At 41.9% G+C, this 18,048-nt stretch overlaps 1 protein-coding gene across 1 annotated transcript; it reads right to left on the reverse strand.

Annotated features, from left to right (window-relative positions):
- Positions 1–20: 20 nt before the first annotated feature.
- Positions 21–17,920, reverse strand: LOC106605038 (ubiquinone biosynthesis O-methyltransferase, mitochondrial). The gene is made up of 6 exons (XM_014200275.2): positions 17,646–17,920; positions 8,308–8,445; positions 4,910–5,009; positions 2,670–2,921; positions 1,812–1,971; positions 21–1,464 (listed from the first exon to the last, which is right to left on the reverse strand). The coding sequence occupies exons 1-6, from the start codon at positions 17,816–17,818 to the stop codon at positions 1,268–1,270; spliced, it is 1,020 nt and encodes a 339-aa protein (XP_014055750.1). The 5' UTR covers positions 17,819–17,920; the 3' UTR covers positions 21–1,267.
- Between the last annotated feature and the right edge of the window lie 128 nt (positions 17,921–18,048).

Here is an 18,048-nt window from a genome sequence, read left to right on the forward strand (position 1 = left end):
GATTCATTGTAGTTCTGAAATCGTATTCAATAATCCGTTTATTATAGCTTCCTGCTTATACATCCAATATCCTTACTGCACAGCCATACTGCAAGCGTGTGCATTCCAGCGGCTTCGTGGGCGCTCACGTCACTGGAGGTAGACTACAGTCTATTGGACAAATTGTACATGTTCATCCTGTTCAAACTTGGTCTGCTAAATGTATGGCAGAGCAATCTTATTCAGCTTAAGTGTGTGACTGAAAACCAGCCCTGGACTGTTCTATAACCTACATCGACATAAAATGAGCAGCTTTTAAATGCAATTTGTTAGAGGCCAGTGGGGCATGTGACTAGAATAACAACATTTGTGTCATGAGGGGGGGAAAAAAAACCATACCTTTTTGCATTTCAGCACATAGTCCTGGGCGTTGTCTACATATAAGGGCAAATGGAAAAATATGACAAACACGCAGTCCATCTGTGGAGGATCAAATACACAACTGTGACTGCACTTCTTGGAACATCAGGCCAATGATTGCGTCTGTTTTGAATAATAACTTGCACGCATGATTTTAGTTTGGGTCTTATGTAATAGTTCAGCAAGAAGCCAATTATAATCTCAAAATCACCATGGCTACAGAGTAGAGAGAAAGAGAAGGCAGAAGCAGCCTGATCTCCCCCTCCTATATTTCAGGGATTAGCAGGAAATATGCAGACAGAAAATCTAAAGACTTTTCTAATATAAAAAGCCCTCAGATCCTGAATTTCAGCACAGGATTTACAACAAACACCACATCATTGATTTGGACTATATCTTCACACTGTTGAAATGACACTAGAGAGGAATAATCATCAGATCAGAGAATCTTAAAGGAAACCATTTCATTTCCTAATGGAGGATATAATAAGCATGTCAAGACAAACAATATCCATACAATGGATTTTGATGAACAGACATTGTGACTGTATTTGAAGAAAACATCTTGCTCAATAGTAAATCAGAGACCTGAGATGTCAATCATGGTGATGAACACTTCTACCATAACAGATGACATTGTAATGACAAGCCTCGAAAGCATAAACAGTTCACGCAATTCAGAGGGACTCATTATGCTGTGAACTCACAAAACAATCATGGCCTGGCTGAAAGAAAACACCATGTATTTGTATCAAGCACTGAACTATAACTTTCTCAAATGCTTTGTGTTTTTCAGGTCCATTGCCTTTTCCTTCAGAGAACCTGTGTTACAGCTGACCACTTATGACAACCCTCTCCCACGGTCAAGTCAGCTGTACCAGCGTCTGGCCTTAGCTTGGGCCACTATCACGGTGGGGTCTTCGGGGTCGTCCTGGTCAAGGTTCGGTTCCTCCTCGAGTTTGACCGCGTGCAGGGCGTAGTTGATGCTGGTGCTCTCTGTCCAGCTCCAGGCCCCTGACAGAGGGTTATACAGCATCCCTCGGATAGACTCCACATGGAAACCATCTGGGACGGAGTAGAGAGAGAGAGAGAGAGAGAGAGAGATGAATAGGTCAGAGAGAAATAGAGAAAGAATGGGTGAGAAAGAGAGGATGAGAAATAAGAAAATGGGATAATTAAAAAGACAGAAAGCGAGAACGGATGAGAAAGAGAGCGAGAGACAGAGGGTCACACACACACAACCTATTGGAAAGTGAGAATGAAAGAATGAGACAGCCAAACAGACACCAGTATGCCTTCAAAAAAAAGAGGCACCAGCACAATAGTAAAATACCAAAGGGACAGTAGAAAGAGCTAAAAGGAGAGTGTGGAAGAGAAGTAGCAGCATGTGAATGAAGAGCAGGCAGACTCACTGGACTCTAGCAGGCGCTCCAGCTCCATGGGGCTGACAAACTTGTCCCAGTCATGAGTCCCACTGGGCACGATGCGTAGCACCTCCTCTGCTGCCACGATGGCCAGGGCATACGACAGCCGGGTCTTGTTGATGGTGGTGATGAAGAGGGAGCCTCCTGGCTGCACACAGGAGGGAGACCGTTACAACCCAGGGTTGTGTTCATTAGGCACCAAACCAGGAGAGACTACCTAGACTGGTACCTGGTCCAATACGAAATGCTCATTTTCCTTTTCAAAATGTTTTTGTTGTGTACACTAATGAATGTGATCCAACAGATGTGTGTTGCTTCGGATGGCTCTATTATTGTCAATTGAGAGGCAGCAACACAAGTTTGATAGATAAGAATTCAATAGGAAAAAAATAAACTACTGAAAGATCAGGTAAAGGGGACAGGCTTTGAATGCTTCATCTAACACAGACTGTACACACAACTGTAACAAGGAGAGATGAGCTGGTTTACATCTCAACCAATGAAGCTATTTTAAACATGACATTGTACAGAACAAATTATATTTATGATGGTCAGTGTTAAAAGAGCAGGTGAGAGATTTGGGCCAGAGAGTGAGAATCTGGATGCAATGGTATTAGAGGAGATTAGAAAGATTTGCGCACCCTCAACTCATTTGTCCTCCAACACACTGACCCAGGAGATTGGAGGCATCTGGCCCTCGGACCGATAAAGAGGTCAACCGAAAAGATACAGTCGATAGTACAAATCACGCACACCTGAACACCACGGATACTTCAATGAAGCGGCTGTTCTCTCAGAGAGAACAGTCATGAGTGTGTGGAATGTGAGACGAGTCACATGACCCACCTTGAGCACCTGGTTGCAGCAGAGTGTGAAGGTTTCCAGGTCAGCCAGATGTTCCACCACCTCAGAGGCCAACACTGCATCAAACTGGCCTGCTCCTTGACCTCCCTTTTCAGAGAGCTCCTCCAGAGTGATGGCACGGTAGCGCACATTGCCACGCAGGTCTGGATCATGCCACGCATGTACCTCTGCTGTCCCAATACTGTCTGCCACCGGGTCAATGCCTAGTACATCTGCCCCCAGTCTACCCAAGGGCTGGGAGAAAGTGAGTTTATACATAGTGACTTCAGAATGTATTCACACCCCTTGAATTTTTACACATTAAGTTAAAGTAGGATTAAAATATATTTAATTGTCAAATTTTGTCAATGATCCCTACACACAATACACTTATGTCAAAGCCGAAGAAAAACGTTTTTAAAATTGTTAAATTTAAGTAAAACATGAATATATTTTGATTAAATAAGTATTCAACCCCCTGAGTCAATACATGTTATAATCACCTTTGGCAGCGATTACAGCTGTGAGTGTTTTCATGTAAGTCTTCAGGATATTTGCATTCCGGGATTGTACAATATTTGCCCATTCTTTTTAAAAATTATTCAAGCTCTGTCAAGTTGGTTATTGCTAGACAGCGATCATATCTTGCCATAGATTCTCAAGCGGATTTAAGTCAAAACTAACTAGGCCACTCAGGAAAATTCTGTGTCATCTTGGTAAGCAACTCCAGTGTATATTGTGCCTTGTGTTTTAGGTTATGGTCCTGCTGAAAGGTACATTTTTCTCCCAGTGTCTGGTGGAAAGCAGACTGAACTAGGATTTTGCCTGTGCTTAGCTCTACTCCATTTATTTAAAAAAAATCCTAAATAACTCCCTAATCTTTGCCAAAGACAAGCATACCCATAACATGATGCAGCCACCACCATGCTTGAAAATATGAAGAGTGGTACTCAGTGATGCGTTTGCCCCAAACATAACGCTTTGTATTCAGGACAAAAAGTGAATTTCTTTGCCACTTCTGCTACTCCGCGCTCCTCTTTTTTTTGCCTTATTGCAAACAGGATGCATGTTTTAGAATATTTTTATTCTGTACAGGCTTCCTTTTCACTCTGTCATTGATGTTAGTATTGTGGAGTAACTACAATGTTGATCCATCCTCAGTTTTCTGCTATCACAGCCATTAAAATCATTGGCCCCTGAAATCCCTGAGCAGTTTCCTTCCTCTCCGGTAACTCAGTTGGTAGAGCATGGTGTTTGCAACGCCAGCATGGTGTGTGCAACGCCAGGGTTGTGGGTTCGATTCCCACGGGGGGCCAGTACAAAAACAACAAAAAATAATGCATGAAATGAAATGTATGCATTCACTACTGTAAGTCGCTCTGAATAAGAGCGTCTGCTAAATGACTAAAATGTAAATGTATCTTTGTAGTGACTGGGTGTATTGATACACCATCCAAAGTGTAATTAATAACTTCACCATGCTCAAAGGAATATTCAGTGTCTGCTTTTATTTTATTTAGAAGAAGGTGCCCTTCTTTGCGAGTTATTGGAAATCCTCCCTGGTCTCTGTGGTTGAATCTGTGCTTGAAATTCACATCTCGACTGAGGGACCTTACAGATAATTGTATGTGTGGGGTACAGAGATGGGGTAGTCAATTTTTGTATGCTGTTGGCCATCTGTGTTTACACCTTCGTGCTGCCTGCTCGCCCGCAGCCAATCCCTATTCTTCCACAGCTGATCGCTTCTGAAAATAATGTCCCTAACTACACGATTCTCTGAGACGGACTCATACAGTCCAAAGGCTAACAGACTGTGTATGTGTTTCTGTCTGTGAGAGCTATATCAGACCTGAAGTTGTCTCCTCAAATCAAACAAAACTGCTGGTATGTGTTCACTTCAAATAAGAGCAAGGAAACAAAATGCAATCCTTTGTAGATGTGAAGTTATCAAAAACAAACAAACGACCAACTGTCCTTTCCACCAAACCCTGACCAGTCAAATTGAGAAGAAATATGAATGTAGTTGACATTTCAAACATTATTAGCAACTGGTAGAGCAAGGAAAAGGTTTGCATCACAAGCAGAATTGTACTGTACAGGCTACATTCAAAGTGAAGCTAAATCTGATTTGATAGCTTGCAATTGCAAAAATTGGAATTTCCAAGCAGCTGTATGGGGATAGGAGTCTGTTGTCCACAGCAGCATATCTATCACATTCACACACACATAAAAATACACTTTACCTCAGTGAGCAGCCCCCCTCCACAGCCTACGTCCAGTATTCTGAGCCCTGCCAGTGGTTTCCCCGGGCGCCGCCCTCCATGTGCGTTCAAAAGATGATCCCTGAAAGAGGTCACGCTGTGAACACACACTACCACTCTTTCCACCCCAACCCCAAAGTCATACAGTGCATTCAAAAGTATTCAGACCCCTTGAATTTCTCAACATTTTATGTTACAGCTTTATTCTAAACTTGATTAAATTGTTTGTTCTCGATCCACACAAAATATCCCATAAAAAAAGATCACATTTCTATAAGTATTCAGACCCTTCACTCAGTACTTTGTTGAAGAACCTTTGGCAGAGATTACAGCTTCGAGTCTTCTTCGGTATGACGCTACAAGCTTGGCACACTTGCATTTGGAGAGTTTCTCCCATTCTTCTCTGCAGATCCTCTCAAGCTCTGTCAGGTTGGATGGGGAGCGTCGCTGCACAGCTATTTTCAGGTCTTTCCAGAGATGTTCGATCGGGTTCAAGTCCAGGCTCTGGATGGGCCACTAAAGGAGCCGGCCAGCTCTAGGAAGAGTCTTGGTGGTTCCAAACTTCTTCCATTTAAGAATGGAGGCCACTGTGTTCTTGGTGACCTTCAATGCCGCAGACATTTTTTTTGGTACCCTTCCCCAGATCTGTGCCTTGACACAATCCTGTCTCTGACAATTCGTTCAACCTCATGGCTTGGTTTTTGCTCCAACATGCACTGTCAACTGTGGGACCTTTATTTAGACAGGTGTGCCTTTCCAAATTATGTCCAATCAATTGTATTTACCACAGGTGGACTCCAATCAAGGATGATCAATGGAAACAGGATGCACCCGAGCTCAATTTCGAGTCAGGTAGCAAAAGGTCTGAATACGTATGTAAATAAAAAGAAAAAATATATATATTTTTTTAATGCATTGGCCAAAATGTCATAAGGAGGTAGTCAGACCTGACCGTGTGGCAAATAAACTTTGATTTGATTCCTGCCATCCAGGACCTCTATTCCAGGCGGTGTCAGAGGAAGGCCCTAAAAATTGTCAAAGACTCCAGCCACCCTAGTTAGACTATTCTCTCTGCTACCGCACAGCAAGCTGTACCGGAGCGACCAGCTGGTGACACTGTTTGACTTATTTAGAATTCAAGGCACACTTAACCAGCATAGCTACCACACTCCGTAGCGATACGCCATCCCATATGGTTTGCGCTTAGTGGGACTATCATTTGTTTTTCAACCCAAAGCACACCTCCAGGCTGTGTAAGGGCTATTTGACCAATAAGGAGAGTGATGGAGTGCTGCATCAGATGACCTGTCCTCCACAATCACCCGACCTCAACCAAATTGAGATGGTTTGGGATGAGTTGGACCGCAGAATGAAGGAAAAGCAGCCAACAAGTACTCAGCATATGTGGGAACTCCTTCAAGAATGTTGGAAAAGCATTCCATGTGAAGCTGGTTGAGAGAATGCCAAGCTGTCATCAAGGCAACTTTGAAGAACCTAAAATATATATTTTGATTTGTTTAACACTTTTGGTTACTACATGATTCCATGTGTTATTTAATAGTTGATGTCTTCACTATTCTTCTTCAATGTAGAAAATAGTAAAAAAATTAAGAAAAACCTGTGAATTAGTAGGTGTGTCAATACAGAAATATCTAATTCACATAAGTATTCACGGCACTGAGTCAATACTTTGTAGAAGGCTTTTTTGCAGCGATTACAGCTTTGAGTCGTCTTGGGTATGTCTATCAGCTTTGCACATTTTGATTTTTTTTCTCCCATTCAAGAACTCGAACAGTCAAAAAATGTCAAATTCCTGCCTATCCCTAGTCTATTTGTGTGTGTGCTCTCCATGTTTCCCCACACCTCCTGTCACAATCTCAATCCCCTTGGCTACACAGTCGTCAGGACAAACGCTGCCCTCCAATAATCCCCCAGCTAAATTACAACTTGAATCTCACAGCACCATCCCCTCCATCTCCATTCCCCTCCGTTGACCCCCAGCTCCATCCCCTACACTCTGGCTGCTGTCCCCCCAGGCAAGATGTACATGGAGTGGGCGAGGAGTCACGTGTCCCCCTCATTACTGCCCTGCCACTGGGTCTCCCACTGCCTTGGCACAGAGAGTGGGAGAGAAAGCCTGCGAGGGCTGCAGGGAGAGAGCTTTAGCCTGGACGCCCTTCAGAAACTCTAACACTACCCATCCAGCCCATCTCACCACACAACTCTAATGCTTTTGATGAGGGACCATGTAGCCTACCGCTGCGCTTCCTTCTGGTTTCTGCTAGCAAGCTACACTAGCGTAAGTAAATAAACAAATAATATCCCCCCCCCAACAAAGGAGGATTCTGACGCTAAACCAACCAAATCAGTGCTGTTGTCCCCTCGTTTAAACAACCTGAGGGTAGAGACACATCAGTGTTGAGTCTGACATCCCTCAGTCACACTGTCACCACTGAGACTCATCACCGCCGGATCAGACAGGAAGGAAAGGGATTTGCTACTGTAGGCTGGATGAATATAGCATATCTTATCAATCGAAATACCCTCAGATTTGACAAGGCGGAACCAACTCTTTACATATCATCTGCCCTTGTATCATCCCTATCCATTAAAAAAAGACAATATTTTTGACCTCACACCTACTTCAGGCATTTCTCACTTCCGAGCTTTTTGTCTCAATTTAACATGGATCAACTGGGGTCTGTCAATAACTTGTACTGCCTGGCTCTGACATTTTAGCTCACATAACGAATGTCATCAGTGAAAGAGGTGCCCCTCTAGTAGGTGGGGGAGGGGCCGTACTGTGAGTGAGTGACACGGGGAGGAGGGAGACAGCAACCAACCAAGCTGACTCTCGCTATAGTAGACTAATAGCTGCCATAGCTATGATTAAGTAGTACCTGTCTTAACTGCATCAAACCGGGAGAAGCTAGCTAACGTTAGCTAGCTAGGCTAACTGTGGCTGCAGTGCATGCGCTTTCTCATCCTACAGTTACAAAAATAGGCTCTATGACTGTAGCTTATTGCTGCTTTGATGATTTATGAATGGCCAACAACAAGCTACACACGCCACTCTCGTGAAAAACAAGAGCATGATCATAATTTAACAAATCTCTCTCTCAGCAGTGTTCGGATCTGTATGGGCTCTTCCGGACAAGTCAGTTCAAATTACACATACATAGACCCGTGACAATATCAGACCCATGACATTATTTAGAATTATGAAGCCAGACCCACTCAGGTCTCGGGTACATGTGGATCCGGGAAGATTTGTAACTGACTGACATGGATTCTACGTCTAAAATAGTGGAATCAGTGGATGATTGTGGCATGTTTAATATGCAATTGGGTGAATAAGCTACAGGCATACACACACGCACCGTATGAAAGGCACCCTGAGATCATTCATTGAGTGGAGGGCTGCGAAGTCTCCCTGCTCGTTCCACCACTTGTTGGCGAGAAGCTGGAACCTCTTCACCTCATTTGGGTCCACAGTGGTCTTGGAGGCAGAGCGAATCCTACAGATGCAAAATAGTTGTCACCAAGCACTCAAATACTGACATGTATTAGACATTGGGGACGTCCCAGGTCGTCTCTATTGCAGTCACACAGCGTAGATCTCAATGCCTGGGTTATATTCGTTAGTCAGTATATCCTGGTCTGGTGTGTGCACTAAGGGGGCAGTGAGGGAACACAATTTTGGAGTGTTCATGCATTGGAATTATATTAAATTCTGCTTATATCACGCTATACTACATTAAACATCAAGTTAAAAATGCTGAGACTCCGAGACCATTGATTGAGTGCTTTTGAAGTGACAGGTTGGTGAAAAATCTGTAGTCTATCTCCGTTGCAATGTAGTAGCACAATGGACAGTGCCCTACACACTTAAACAAGGCTATTTTGGTCATAAATATAGGCTACAAGATAGGGTAATTCACCCATTACAAACAGCCCATGTGAATGTCTTACCAAAATAATGCAAATTAAATGCTGAAAGAAGTGACAGGTTGGTGCGAAATCGCCGCTGCGCTCTATCAGCACCATGGACAGCGCCCTACACACTACAGAAAGACCTTTGAAAACCCATTTTCTGAAATGACACTACTGGCTATGCAACCAAGATTTTGATTAAAACCAACCAGCTAGATTGTTTACATTTTCAGACGAGTTTCAGACTCTGATGCTCTGTGGAACTTGAGTAATCGATCATTCTATTCTCCCCGAAATCTTTCCCCTAAAATGCCAGTTGGATTAGTTGAACTTTCCTAGGGTGTAGCTTGCTTCTTCTGTGCTGACTGAACACATTTGTCAAAGTGGATGTAGCTGTTGACACCCCACTCATGAGCCCCATGATTTCATTTTGAATATTGTGTGACATGTGGCGTTGTGGGTTATGGTGCTAAACACCTTGCCAAGTTCCTTGTCTTTCGGAGAGTATATTCCATCATAGACAAAGTCCACTGCCACCCTCTACTCGACTCTTATGTCCAATGTCCCCCTCAGTGGTTACTGGTTTGAATTAAGGAAGTCAATGATGTCCACAATCGACAAAATTGTGCGATTTCTTGCCAGTTGCCCGTCATTAACAAGTGTTGACACCCATGTTCCCATAGCACTTCAAAATTGTTTCTTTTCACAGTGCATTTCAAATGCTCTTTGCTTGATGCGTGCCTAGCAAATCAAATCGTATTTGTCACATGTCTAGCAGATGTTATTGCGGGTGTAGCGAAATGCTTGTGTTTCTAGCTCCCAACAGTGCAGTAATATCTAACAATTTCACAACAATACACACATCTTAAGTAAAGGAATGGAATTAAGAATATATAAATATTTGGGTGAGCAGTGTCAGATCCGTTGGTACCATCAATAGCATGCTTCTAGTTAGAATACCCAGCTTGGGTGAAGGCCTTGTCTGCGTTAGCATTGGACCCAACACAGAACTTTCGACATGGGAAACAAAATGACGCATCTGCCGTAACCGTAATTCCAGCCACTCTCTTCCTATGAACCAGTTGCTATTAAGTTAAAGTTTCTGGATTGAAAACCTGCAGCTTGGGTAGGATTCTAAGCTAACCTGGGCTGGCTACTCTGTTCCAAGATCATCAGGAACAGTCGGAGGTGGAGGGGCTGTGGAGCCGTTATCCTGGTGGCGCTTGTGTAAGGGTGGGTAAGTTCTGCATGTGGAGCTAGCTGAAGCGCGACCCCATCATTGCTGCTAGGCTTGGCGGCGGGCTCAGTGGTTGACGCTGCTGCTCATTACTATCCTCCTCCGTTTGGCTTTGTTTGGGTACTTTGGCAAATGCCCATTTCTGATATACATCGTGGCAGATCAGCTGGTTTGAGCTAGCTAAATAGGCTAAGGCTAATAAACATTTTTACAGCTAGTTAAGAAGCTAACTAAACTCTGTAGCGGTGGAGAGTGAGGAAGAGTTGAGTGAAGCAGCTTCGATGGTAAACATGACACCGCCCTTACAAATCAAAAATTACAGGCGGAGGCGTTAGAAACATACTATTTTTCCGTGCAAGCAGACATTCTGACGTAGCCACCTTGAGCTACAGTGTAGCCTACGGTTTGTGTATTTCCTGTTATCGCTAATGGACTAGAAAAGATTATGTCCAATCTATAGGTAATCTGTCTTTCCTTCAACACCTCATGGCATGGAATCTCGCTGTATACGGACCTAAATGTTGTTAGCCAATCAGACTGTGTTGTTACCAGTTCCCAGTAGCCTACATCAGACAATCAATAAGAGTTGTGTCCATGGCTTGTGTCCATACACTACCCCTACACGCCATTGTGTGCTGGAGCTATGGGTTTATTTTCCCACTGTCACTAAGCCTACACATTCACACTCGAACTGAATGGGAGCTGCATAACTACTTTTCACTGAAAAAGGGAAGAGGTACCACATGCAACTTCGATCGAAGACCTAAAATCATGCCTGACAAAAATCACAACAGTATGCTAATATAGTGTGGATACAGTAGTAGCCTATTCTACAACAATGTAACTGTATGTGCTAGTATTATTATCAAATTGACCAATTAAATTGTAAATGTGGATGGTACGCTACTTCATTAATTGATTACGTTATTGTACAAGGTAGATACTGGAGTAGTCTATAGTCTACAATAATAATGTAATTGAATGTGCTACAGTATAATTTATTTCATTGATGAATACAATTGTAAATGGGGATGGGTAGGCTAATTCATTCAGTGAATACTGAATGTATTGCCATCTCTGGGAGTATGTTAATGACAGCTTCTCAGCTGTTGAACTACGGCAATGTCAAACTAATTTTTAAATCTTTCTTTTAGTCAAGATGTGATAAGCCAGACTAACCAATCAGCTTCACTGCAGCTGCTTAACCCACCACCCCTCACTGTTCTCCCTCCACAAAATAACCACATTCTCTTCTCCTGTTCAACTACTTTGCCACCACACTAAAAATGACTGTACATATACCCCTGTGCCCATCTCAGTGCAACATTATCCATCCAAGGCCTCAGCTGGATGCCTAAAATGTGAGCAAGATGCTATAGTATGTGTGTTTGGATGGAGTTCCAAGTAAAGACATGAGAAGATGGCAAAGGAGATGGTGATGAGAGTATACAGTATGAAAATAAAGACACCTTGGGATCTAAAATTAGTGTGGGGTGCCTCTTGTATCCCCTTTTTGTCCCTTTGAGGATACCACAGTAACCCCTGGTGGAGGTTCTTGGAACACTGCGATTTAAGACTGAGCATTGGTTGACGAAAGCCTTCAAAGGTGGTGGTGTTATGTTGCGTGTTATCTTGAATACCAGGCAGATGTTTGAGTACAGAATGAAATGGTGTAAACAGGCTAAACTTGTTGAGTACACTCTTTTAAAAAGGGGTTCCAACAGGGCTCTTTGGCTGTCACCAAAGGAGAAAACTTTTTGGTTCCAGGTAGAACCCACTGTGGAATGGAGCCCAAAAGGGTTCTACCTAGACACAGAAGGGGTTCTACCTGGAACCCTATGGGGACAGCAGAAGAATCCTGTTTGTAGATGGCACTTAATCTGAGTGTAGGCCTATATTGCAGTTTTCTGTAAAAAAAAAAAATGTAATTCATTGGTGGCGAGTTAAGATAAATCAGAAATACTATGAAGCATCCCCACTTTTAGCACACATTTTCAACTAGGCAAAGTAACCTATGTTTGCTGAGGTATGTGTGATCACTCAACATTGACAGGACCCCAAAAAAAAAACATGCTTGGGGCTCCCAAGTGGCGCAGCGGTCTAAGGCACTGCATCTCAGTGCTAGAGGAGTCACTACAGACCCTGGTTCGTTTCCAGGCTGTATCACAACCGGCCGTGATTGGGAGTCCCATAGGGGTACAATTAGCCCAGCATCGTCCAGGTTAAGGTTTGGCCGGGGGAAATAAGAATTTGTTCTTAACTGACTTGCCTAGTTAAATATTGACTTGCACCGTTAAGCAATTATTAGGAGACTAGATACAAATCGCTAATCCTGGCTACCAATGTTCTAGCATTAATTTATTGAAGCAAGCAGATCAGAGATGACAAGGTGATACTCAAGCATATGCCACATGTAAGAGACACACACATTCCATGAGTTTGATGATGTTTGAAGGCAATTGAAGGGAGTTTTAACCGAGTGAAAAACTGGTTGGTATTTTCCCCATTGTAAGTAAACTGGAGTTAGGCTAGGTTGCTAATTGTTTACATGTCGTCCGAACTTTCTGTACTTTTTTCCCCCTCAACGTTTTCTATGAACAAAGACTCAGTTTACATTAGGTAATATGTAAATATGTGATTTCACAATAAAATGTGTTAGTGTTAATATTTGTACGAAAATAGCGTTTAATAGTTCACTAGCTTGATGCTAACCAAATTTCTCTTGGCTACGCGCTAGTTAGCTCTAGCCTAGTTGGTTTTAGTCAACGTCAGCTTACATGTTCGTGGTTAATAATGTAATGGTTGAAGCATCGTTTCGCATAGGCGTCCAGTAATTTATAGTTTTTCTAAATTGACATATGCTCCAGTTTCAACTGTTCTGCCTGCGGTTATGGAACTCTGACCTGTTCACTGTGATTACTATTATTCGACCATGCTTGTCATTTCTGAACATCTTGGCCATGTTCTGTTATAATCTCCACCCGGCACAGCCAGAAGAGGACTGGCCACCCCTCATAGCCTGGTTCCTCTCTAGGTTTCTTCCTAGGTTTTGCCTTTCTAGGGAGTTTTTCCTAGCCACCCTGCTTCTACACCTGCATTGCTTGCTGTTTGGGGTTTTAGGCTGGGTTTCTATACAGCACTTTGAGATATCAGCTGATGTAAGAAGGGCTATATAAATACATTTGATTTGATGTATACTGATTATGTGGGTATTTTGTTAGCAATGAGCCTTGGGGATGCATTATACATTCAAGTTCAAGCAGTGTGTGAGGATGATGGTGCTGCTCAGTAGTGCTGTGTAATTGCACTCCTCTGATCGATTATTCATTAGTAATGTCACAGCCATGTTGTAGTGCGCTGTGTAGCAGAACCAATTGTAGCCACATTATTTATAGCTTATGTAATTGGAGGTTGTATTAAGCCTATACCTGCCATTTACTATTGTATTTCATTTCCCCCTTTTCAGAACCACACACTTAGTTAACACAATTGTCAAGCCTTACACTGTGCTGTGCCATTACTGCTCTGTAAATCAGCGTCATTAAACAACCTCAACTGGAATCCTACCGGTCTGTTATCTGTGCCCTTACAAGCACCTGGGAGAGAACACACAGTGCTAAGTAAAACCTAACTCTCAAGAATATACAGTCCACCAAGTCCTAAACTACATCCAGGTAGGTGCTGCTAACTTCTCTAGGGTAGAGGGCAGTATTTTCATGGCCGGATGAAAAACGTACCCAAATTAAACGGCCTACTACTCGGGCCCAGGAACTAGAATATGCATATTATTATTATTATTATTATTATTATTATTATATTTGGATAGAAAACACTCTGAAGTTTCTAAAACTGTTTGAATGATGTCTGTGAGTATAACAGAACTCATTTGGCAGGCAAAAACCTGAGAAAAATCTAACCAGGAAGTGGGAAATCTGGTACTTGTAGTCCTTTCAAGTCATTGCCTATCCAACACAGAGTGACTTAGGGTTCATTTTGCACTTCCTAAGGCTTCCACTAGATGTCAACAGTCTTTAGAACCTAGTTTCGGGCTTTTGCAGTGAACAGAAAGCGAACAAGAAGGCTGGGAAGTTGGTGACTCAGGAAAGGACATGAGTTCATTGGCGCGCGTTCACGTGATGAGGTAGCTGTGTTCCAAAACGTTTTTCAAGACATTGGAATCATCCGGTTGAAATATTATTGAAGTTTTATGTTAAAAAGGCCCTAAAGATTGATGCTATACAACGTTTGACATGTTTCAACGAATGTAAATAGAACTTATTTTTTTTTTTTTTTTTAACTTTTCGTCATGAACTTTTGGGCGCACTTCCTACATTTGGAGTAGCTGAACTGAACAACAAGGAGTTATTTGGACATAAATGATGGACTTTATCGAACAAAACAACATTTATTGTGGACCTGGGATTCCTGGAACTGCCTTCTGATGAAGATCAAAGGTAATTGAATATTTATAATGCTATTTATGATTTTAGATGACTCCAAAATGGCAGGTATCTGTATTGCCTAGTGTATGTTTCTGAGCGCCATACTCAGATTATTGCAAAGTGTGCTTTCCCCGTGAAGCTTTTTTGAAATCTGTCACAGCAGTTGCATAAAGGAGATGGTTATCTAAAATGCTTTGAATAACAGTTTAATATTTGATCAACGTTTATGATGAGTATTTTTGAAAATTGTTGTGCTGATTCACCGGGAGTATTGGAGGCAAAATATTTTCTGAACGTCACGCGCCAATGTAAAATGCTGTTTTTGGATATAAATATGAACTTTATCGAACAAAACATACATGTATTGTCTAACATTGAGTCCTAGGAGTGTCATCTGATGAAGATCGTCAAAGGTTAGTGCTTAATTTTTGCTGAGTTTCTGGTATTTGTGACCCCTCTCCTGCTTGGAAAATGGCTGTGTGGTTTTTCTTGTGTTGTACCTGTCCTAACATAATCTAACTTTATGCTTTCGCCGTAAAGCCTTTTTGAAATCGGACAATGTGGTTACATTAAGGAGAAGTGTACCTTTAAAATGGTGTAAAATAGTCGTATGTTTGAGAACTTTGAATTATGACATTTTGTTGTTTTGAATTTGGCGCTCTGATTTTTCACTGGCTGTTTAATAGTGTGTCCCGTGGGTGGGACCCACCTCCCCAAGAGAGGTTAAGGTGTATGACACCACGCTGGAGTTTCTCACAACTCATCTCTCTCTCTTTTCCAGGGACCATCCCTTACCTCCCTTACCAACCCCACTGACAATTTTTTTTGACATATATCCTTACTTTTCTGTCTCCCATTAACATTATTGCATGTCTAATCAAACATTTAAATAATTAAATAACTGTATTTTTACATACCTGATAATCCTTTAACCTGTGTGTTTGCTTGTTTACGTCTCTCCTACCCTTTTCCGTTTACTTTGCTCCTGCTCTCCATGACCTAGGGGTTCTGCCTAATACCCAGACATGGATCCACCGGATTTCCTCCATTACCAACCACCCTCCAACTTTTCATTACATCAACTCCTGTTATTGTCATTATTTGCTAAGAAAGAGCAAGAAAACTATCATACTGGGCACATAATGTGAGCTGCACAGATTAGCTAAAAACACTAGCACTGCAGGGCAGCAGTGCCTGAACTTTGCAGTTACCCTCTTCTAAGACTGACTACCTGATGAAAACAAGTGACCGGCAGAACCTCCCAGCCACACAATACCCATCTCCTCTCTATTCCACACACCAGAATTCAGTATTTCAGTCTGATTGCCATGTGAGTGTTCAACAAATCTGAAAGTAAATTGACACACATGTACCAACAAAAATATCAACATTTATGTATTTAATTCTAAAATATTGCCAGATTGGTTTTCACAGCTGTTTTATAAGATGTTCATTATTGTAAACTAACTTATCCCTTGATGGTATTTGTTACTTCAACATTGTTGTATTACAAGACATACAATAGATATATTCAACCACACGGGTGTACTAATGAGGTAAATCATAAGAAGACTAATATTATTTCAGTGTAGATAAAATTAAAACATGCCAGCCAGACAAGCCAGTGTATAAATCAAATGTATTTGCATATGAACGGAGTGGAAATTGGCAGACTTTGACCTGTAAGGTAAGTAACAATGTGTGGGGAGGGGCATTGAAATTATATTATTTTTTACCCTGATGCCTGTTCATTCATAAAAAGCATAACATTAATCTCAATGGTTAGCATATGCAAATGATAGATTTAGCTTAATTGGTAAGAAATATGACTGGGAAAGTCAGGATCCTAATCAGGCTTTTGTTTGTCAAATCCAGATTAAATAAAGGTCTTTATGTGTGTCAAATCTGTAGGTGATTGTGGGCTAAATCAATGACAAACAGCTGAAATTTTCAGGTTTCATCATGATCTGTGATCAGAACAGGCTGGGGTGTTTTCGGCTCCGTTTAGTCTAAGGATATGCGTAAGAACGCAACTGCACTGAAATGAATAGCCCGATTCAATTTAATAAACAACATTTTCCTGTGATGTTGAGGCTGAGCAATACCTATAGGGTAGTAGACTATGCAGAAATAATCGTGGAGTTCATTGTTATAGCCTAGATCGCTTTATATAATCTGGACCGTTGCTTTTCCTATGGCTAAGAAAACAAGTGGTAGCATATGCTTTTTGCCTGTCTCTATGACAAGGGTTTGGCCTATATCCTCACATACCCCCTCAATTTGAACCCTGCTTTTAACCATAAGACATCTCCACAGAAATGTATAGCCTAAGGATTGCATGGTGACAGTGATTGTGTCTGTTAACCTCCTGTTTCTGAATAGGGCTACCTCCAACAAAGAAGCCCATGTGTCTGTATTGATGTGAGAAATAGGCATATCTACACAGTAATGGTGGCTCGCTGCGATATCAACTAGCCTAATAAGTTTTGCATTGAGGTGATAGCCCAATTTTAGCTAAATCGACAAATTAAACTGATTACTATGGCAATAAAAAATATTTTTGGGAAAATCATGTACATGTAGACGTTTGTAAGCCGTTCATGGGGATATCTTTAATAATAAACTAAACAGACACTTAAACTAACGTGTGACGCGTAACACATGATGTTTTTAATGTGCTCATGATAAGATCATTCATAATAACACGAAAACTGACACGTGACGCGATCACCACGTGAACACTACATCTACATGATGTGTACGTGTCGGTAGGGCATGGCACACACAGAAGCTAAACTAAACAGTCAACATAACACTGGAGAACATTTGGAATTATCCGTTTTTCTAATGCGCGCAATTATGAATACAACCCTGGGGTGTAATAATTAGTGCACACAGTAGCAAAACGTTTCGCAACGAAAACTAGTTTCTATTCACGTAGGCCACTACCCGTTTGCGTTCTTGTCTAGTGATGAAAACCCACGCAGCACCCTTCTGAGATGCTTTCTAGGATGCTCAGCACGGCTGCAAAAAGACGACCTGGAACGAAATCATTTCCCGTTAGCATGGAGTTAGTTAGAGAAACTGAAATGTAATTGCACCATACCTCACATGCGCGAAACCCATTTGAGAGCGACGCTCCAGAAACTGCATGTGATGTTTACATACTGAAGTCCAGCTGACTGTAGTCCGAGTTGAAGTAATAGTGCCATTCACAACACTTGTTGAACAGCGGGTAGAAAACCCTAAGATGAGCCGTCCAAACTTCTTTGAATACATGCCTGTTTTTTTACATTTATATTTGTGTTCGGTATCGACAGGTCAATGTGACCGTGGTGTACTCATTATCTTACTGTTCGAGTGGAAACATCGCTGTGCATAGAAAGTTCCTACTGGCTATGGTTCCGGGCAAAATCTACTCCAGTCCCAAATGATTAGTGTATAGACGCTCAATTAAGCCAACACTATGAGTTCAGTAATATACAAACGATTAAAACACAATTGTAACG

The sequence above is a fragment of the Salmo salar genome, chromosome ssa05, assembly GCF_905237065.1.
Source record: "Salmo salar chromosome ssa05, Ssal_v3.1, whole genome shotgun sequence".
Classification (NCBI taxonomy): Eukaryota; Metazoa; Chordata; class Actinopteri; order Salmoniformes; family Salmonidae; genus Salmo; species Salmo salar.

What these genes read in the sequence shown, in the direction of transcription:
- LOC106605038 (XM_014200275.2), bottom strand. Translation starts at nt 17,818, where the DNA reads ATGTATTCAAAGAAGTTTGGACGGCTCATCTTAGGGTTTTCTACCCGC. An exon ending in ATGGGTTTCGCGCATGTGAG is followed by an intron (nt 8,446 to 17,645) that starts GTATGGTGCAAT and finishes TTGCATCTGTAG; the next exon opens with GATTCGCTCTGCCTCCAAGA. An exon ending in GAGGGGGGCTGCTCACTGAG is followed by an intron (nt 2,922 to 4,909) that starts GTAAAGTGTATT and finishes ACTTTCTCCCAG; the next exon opens with CCCTTGGGTAGACTGGGGGC.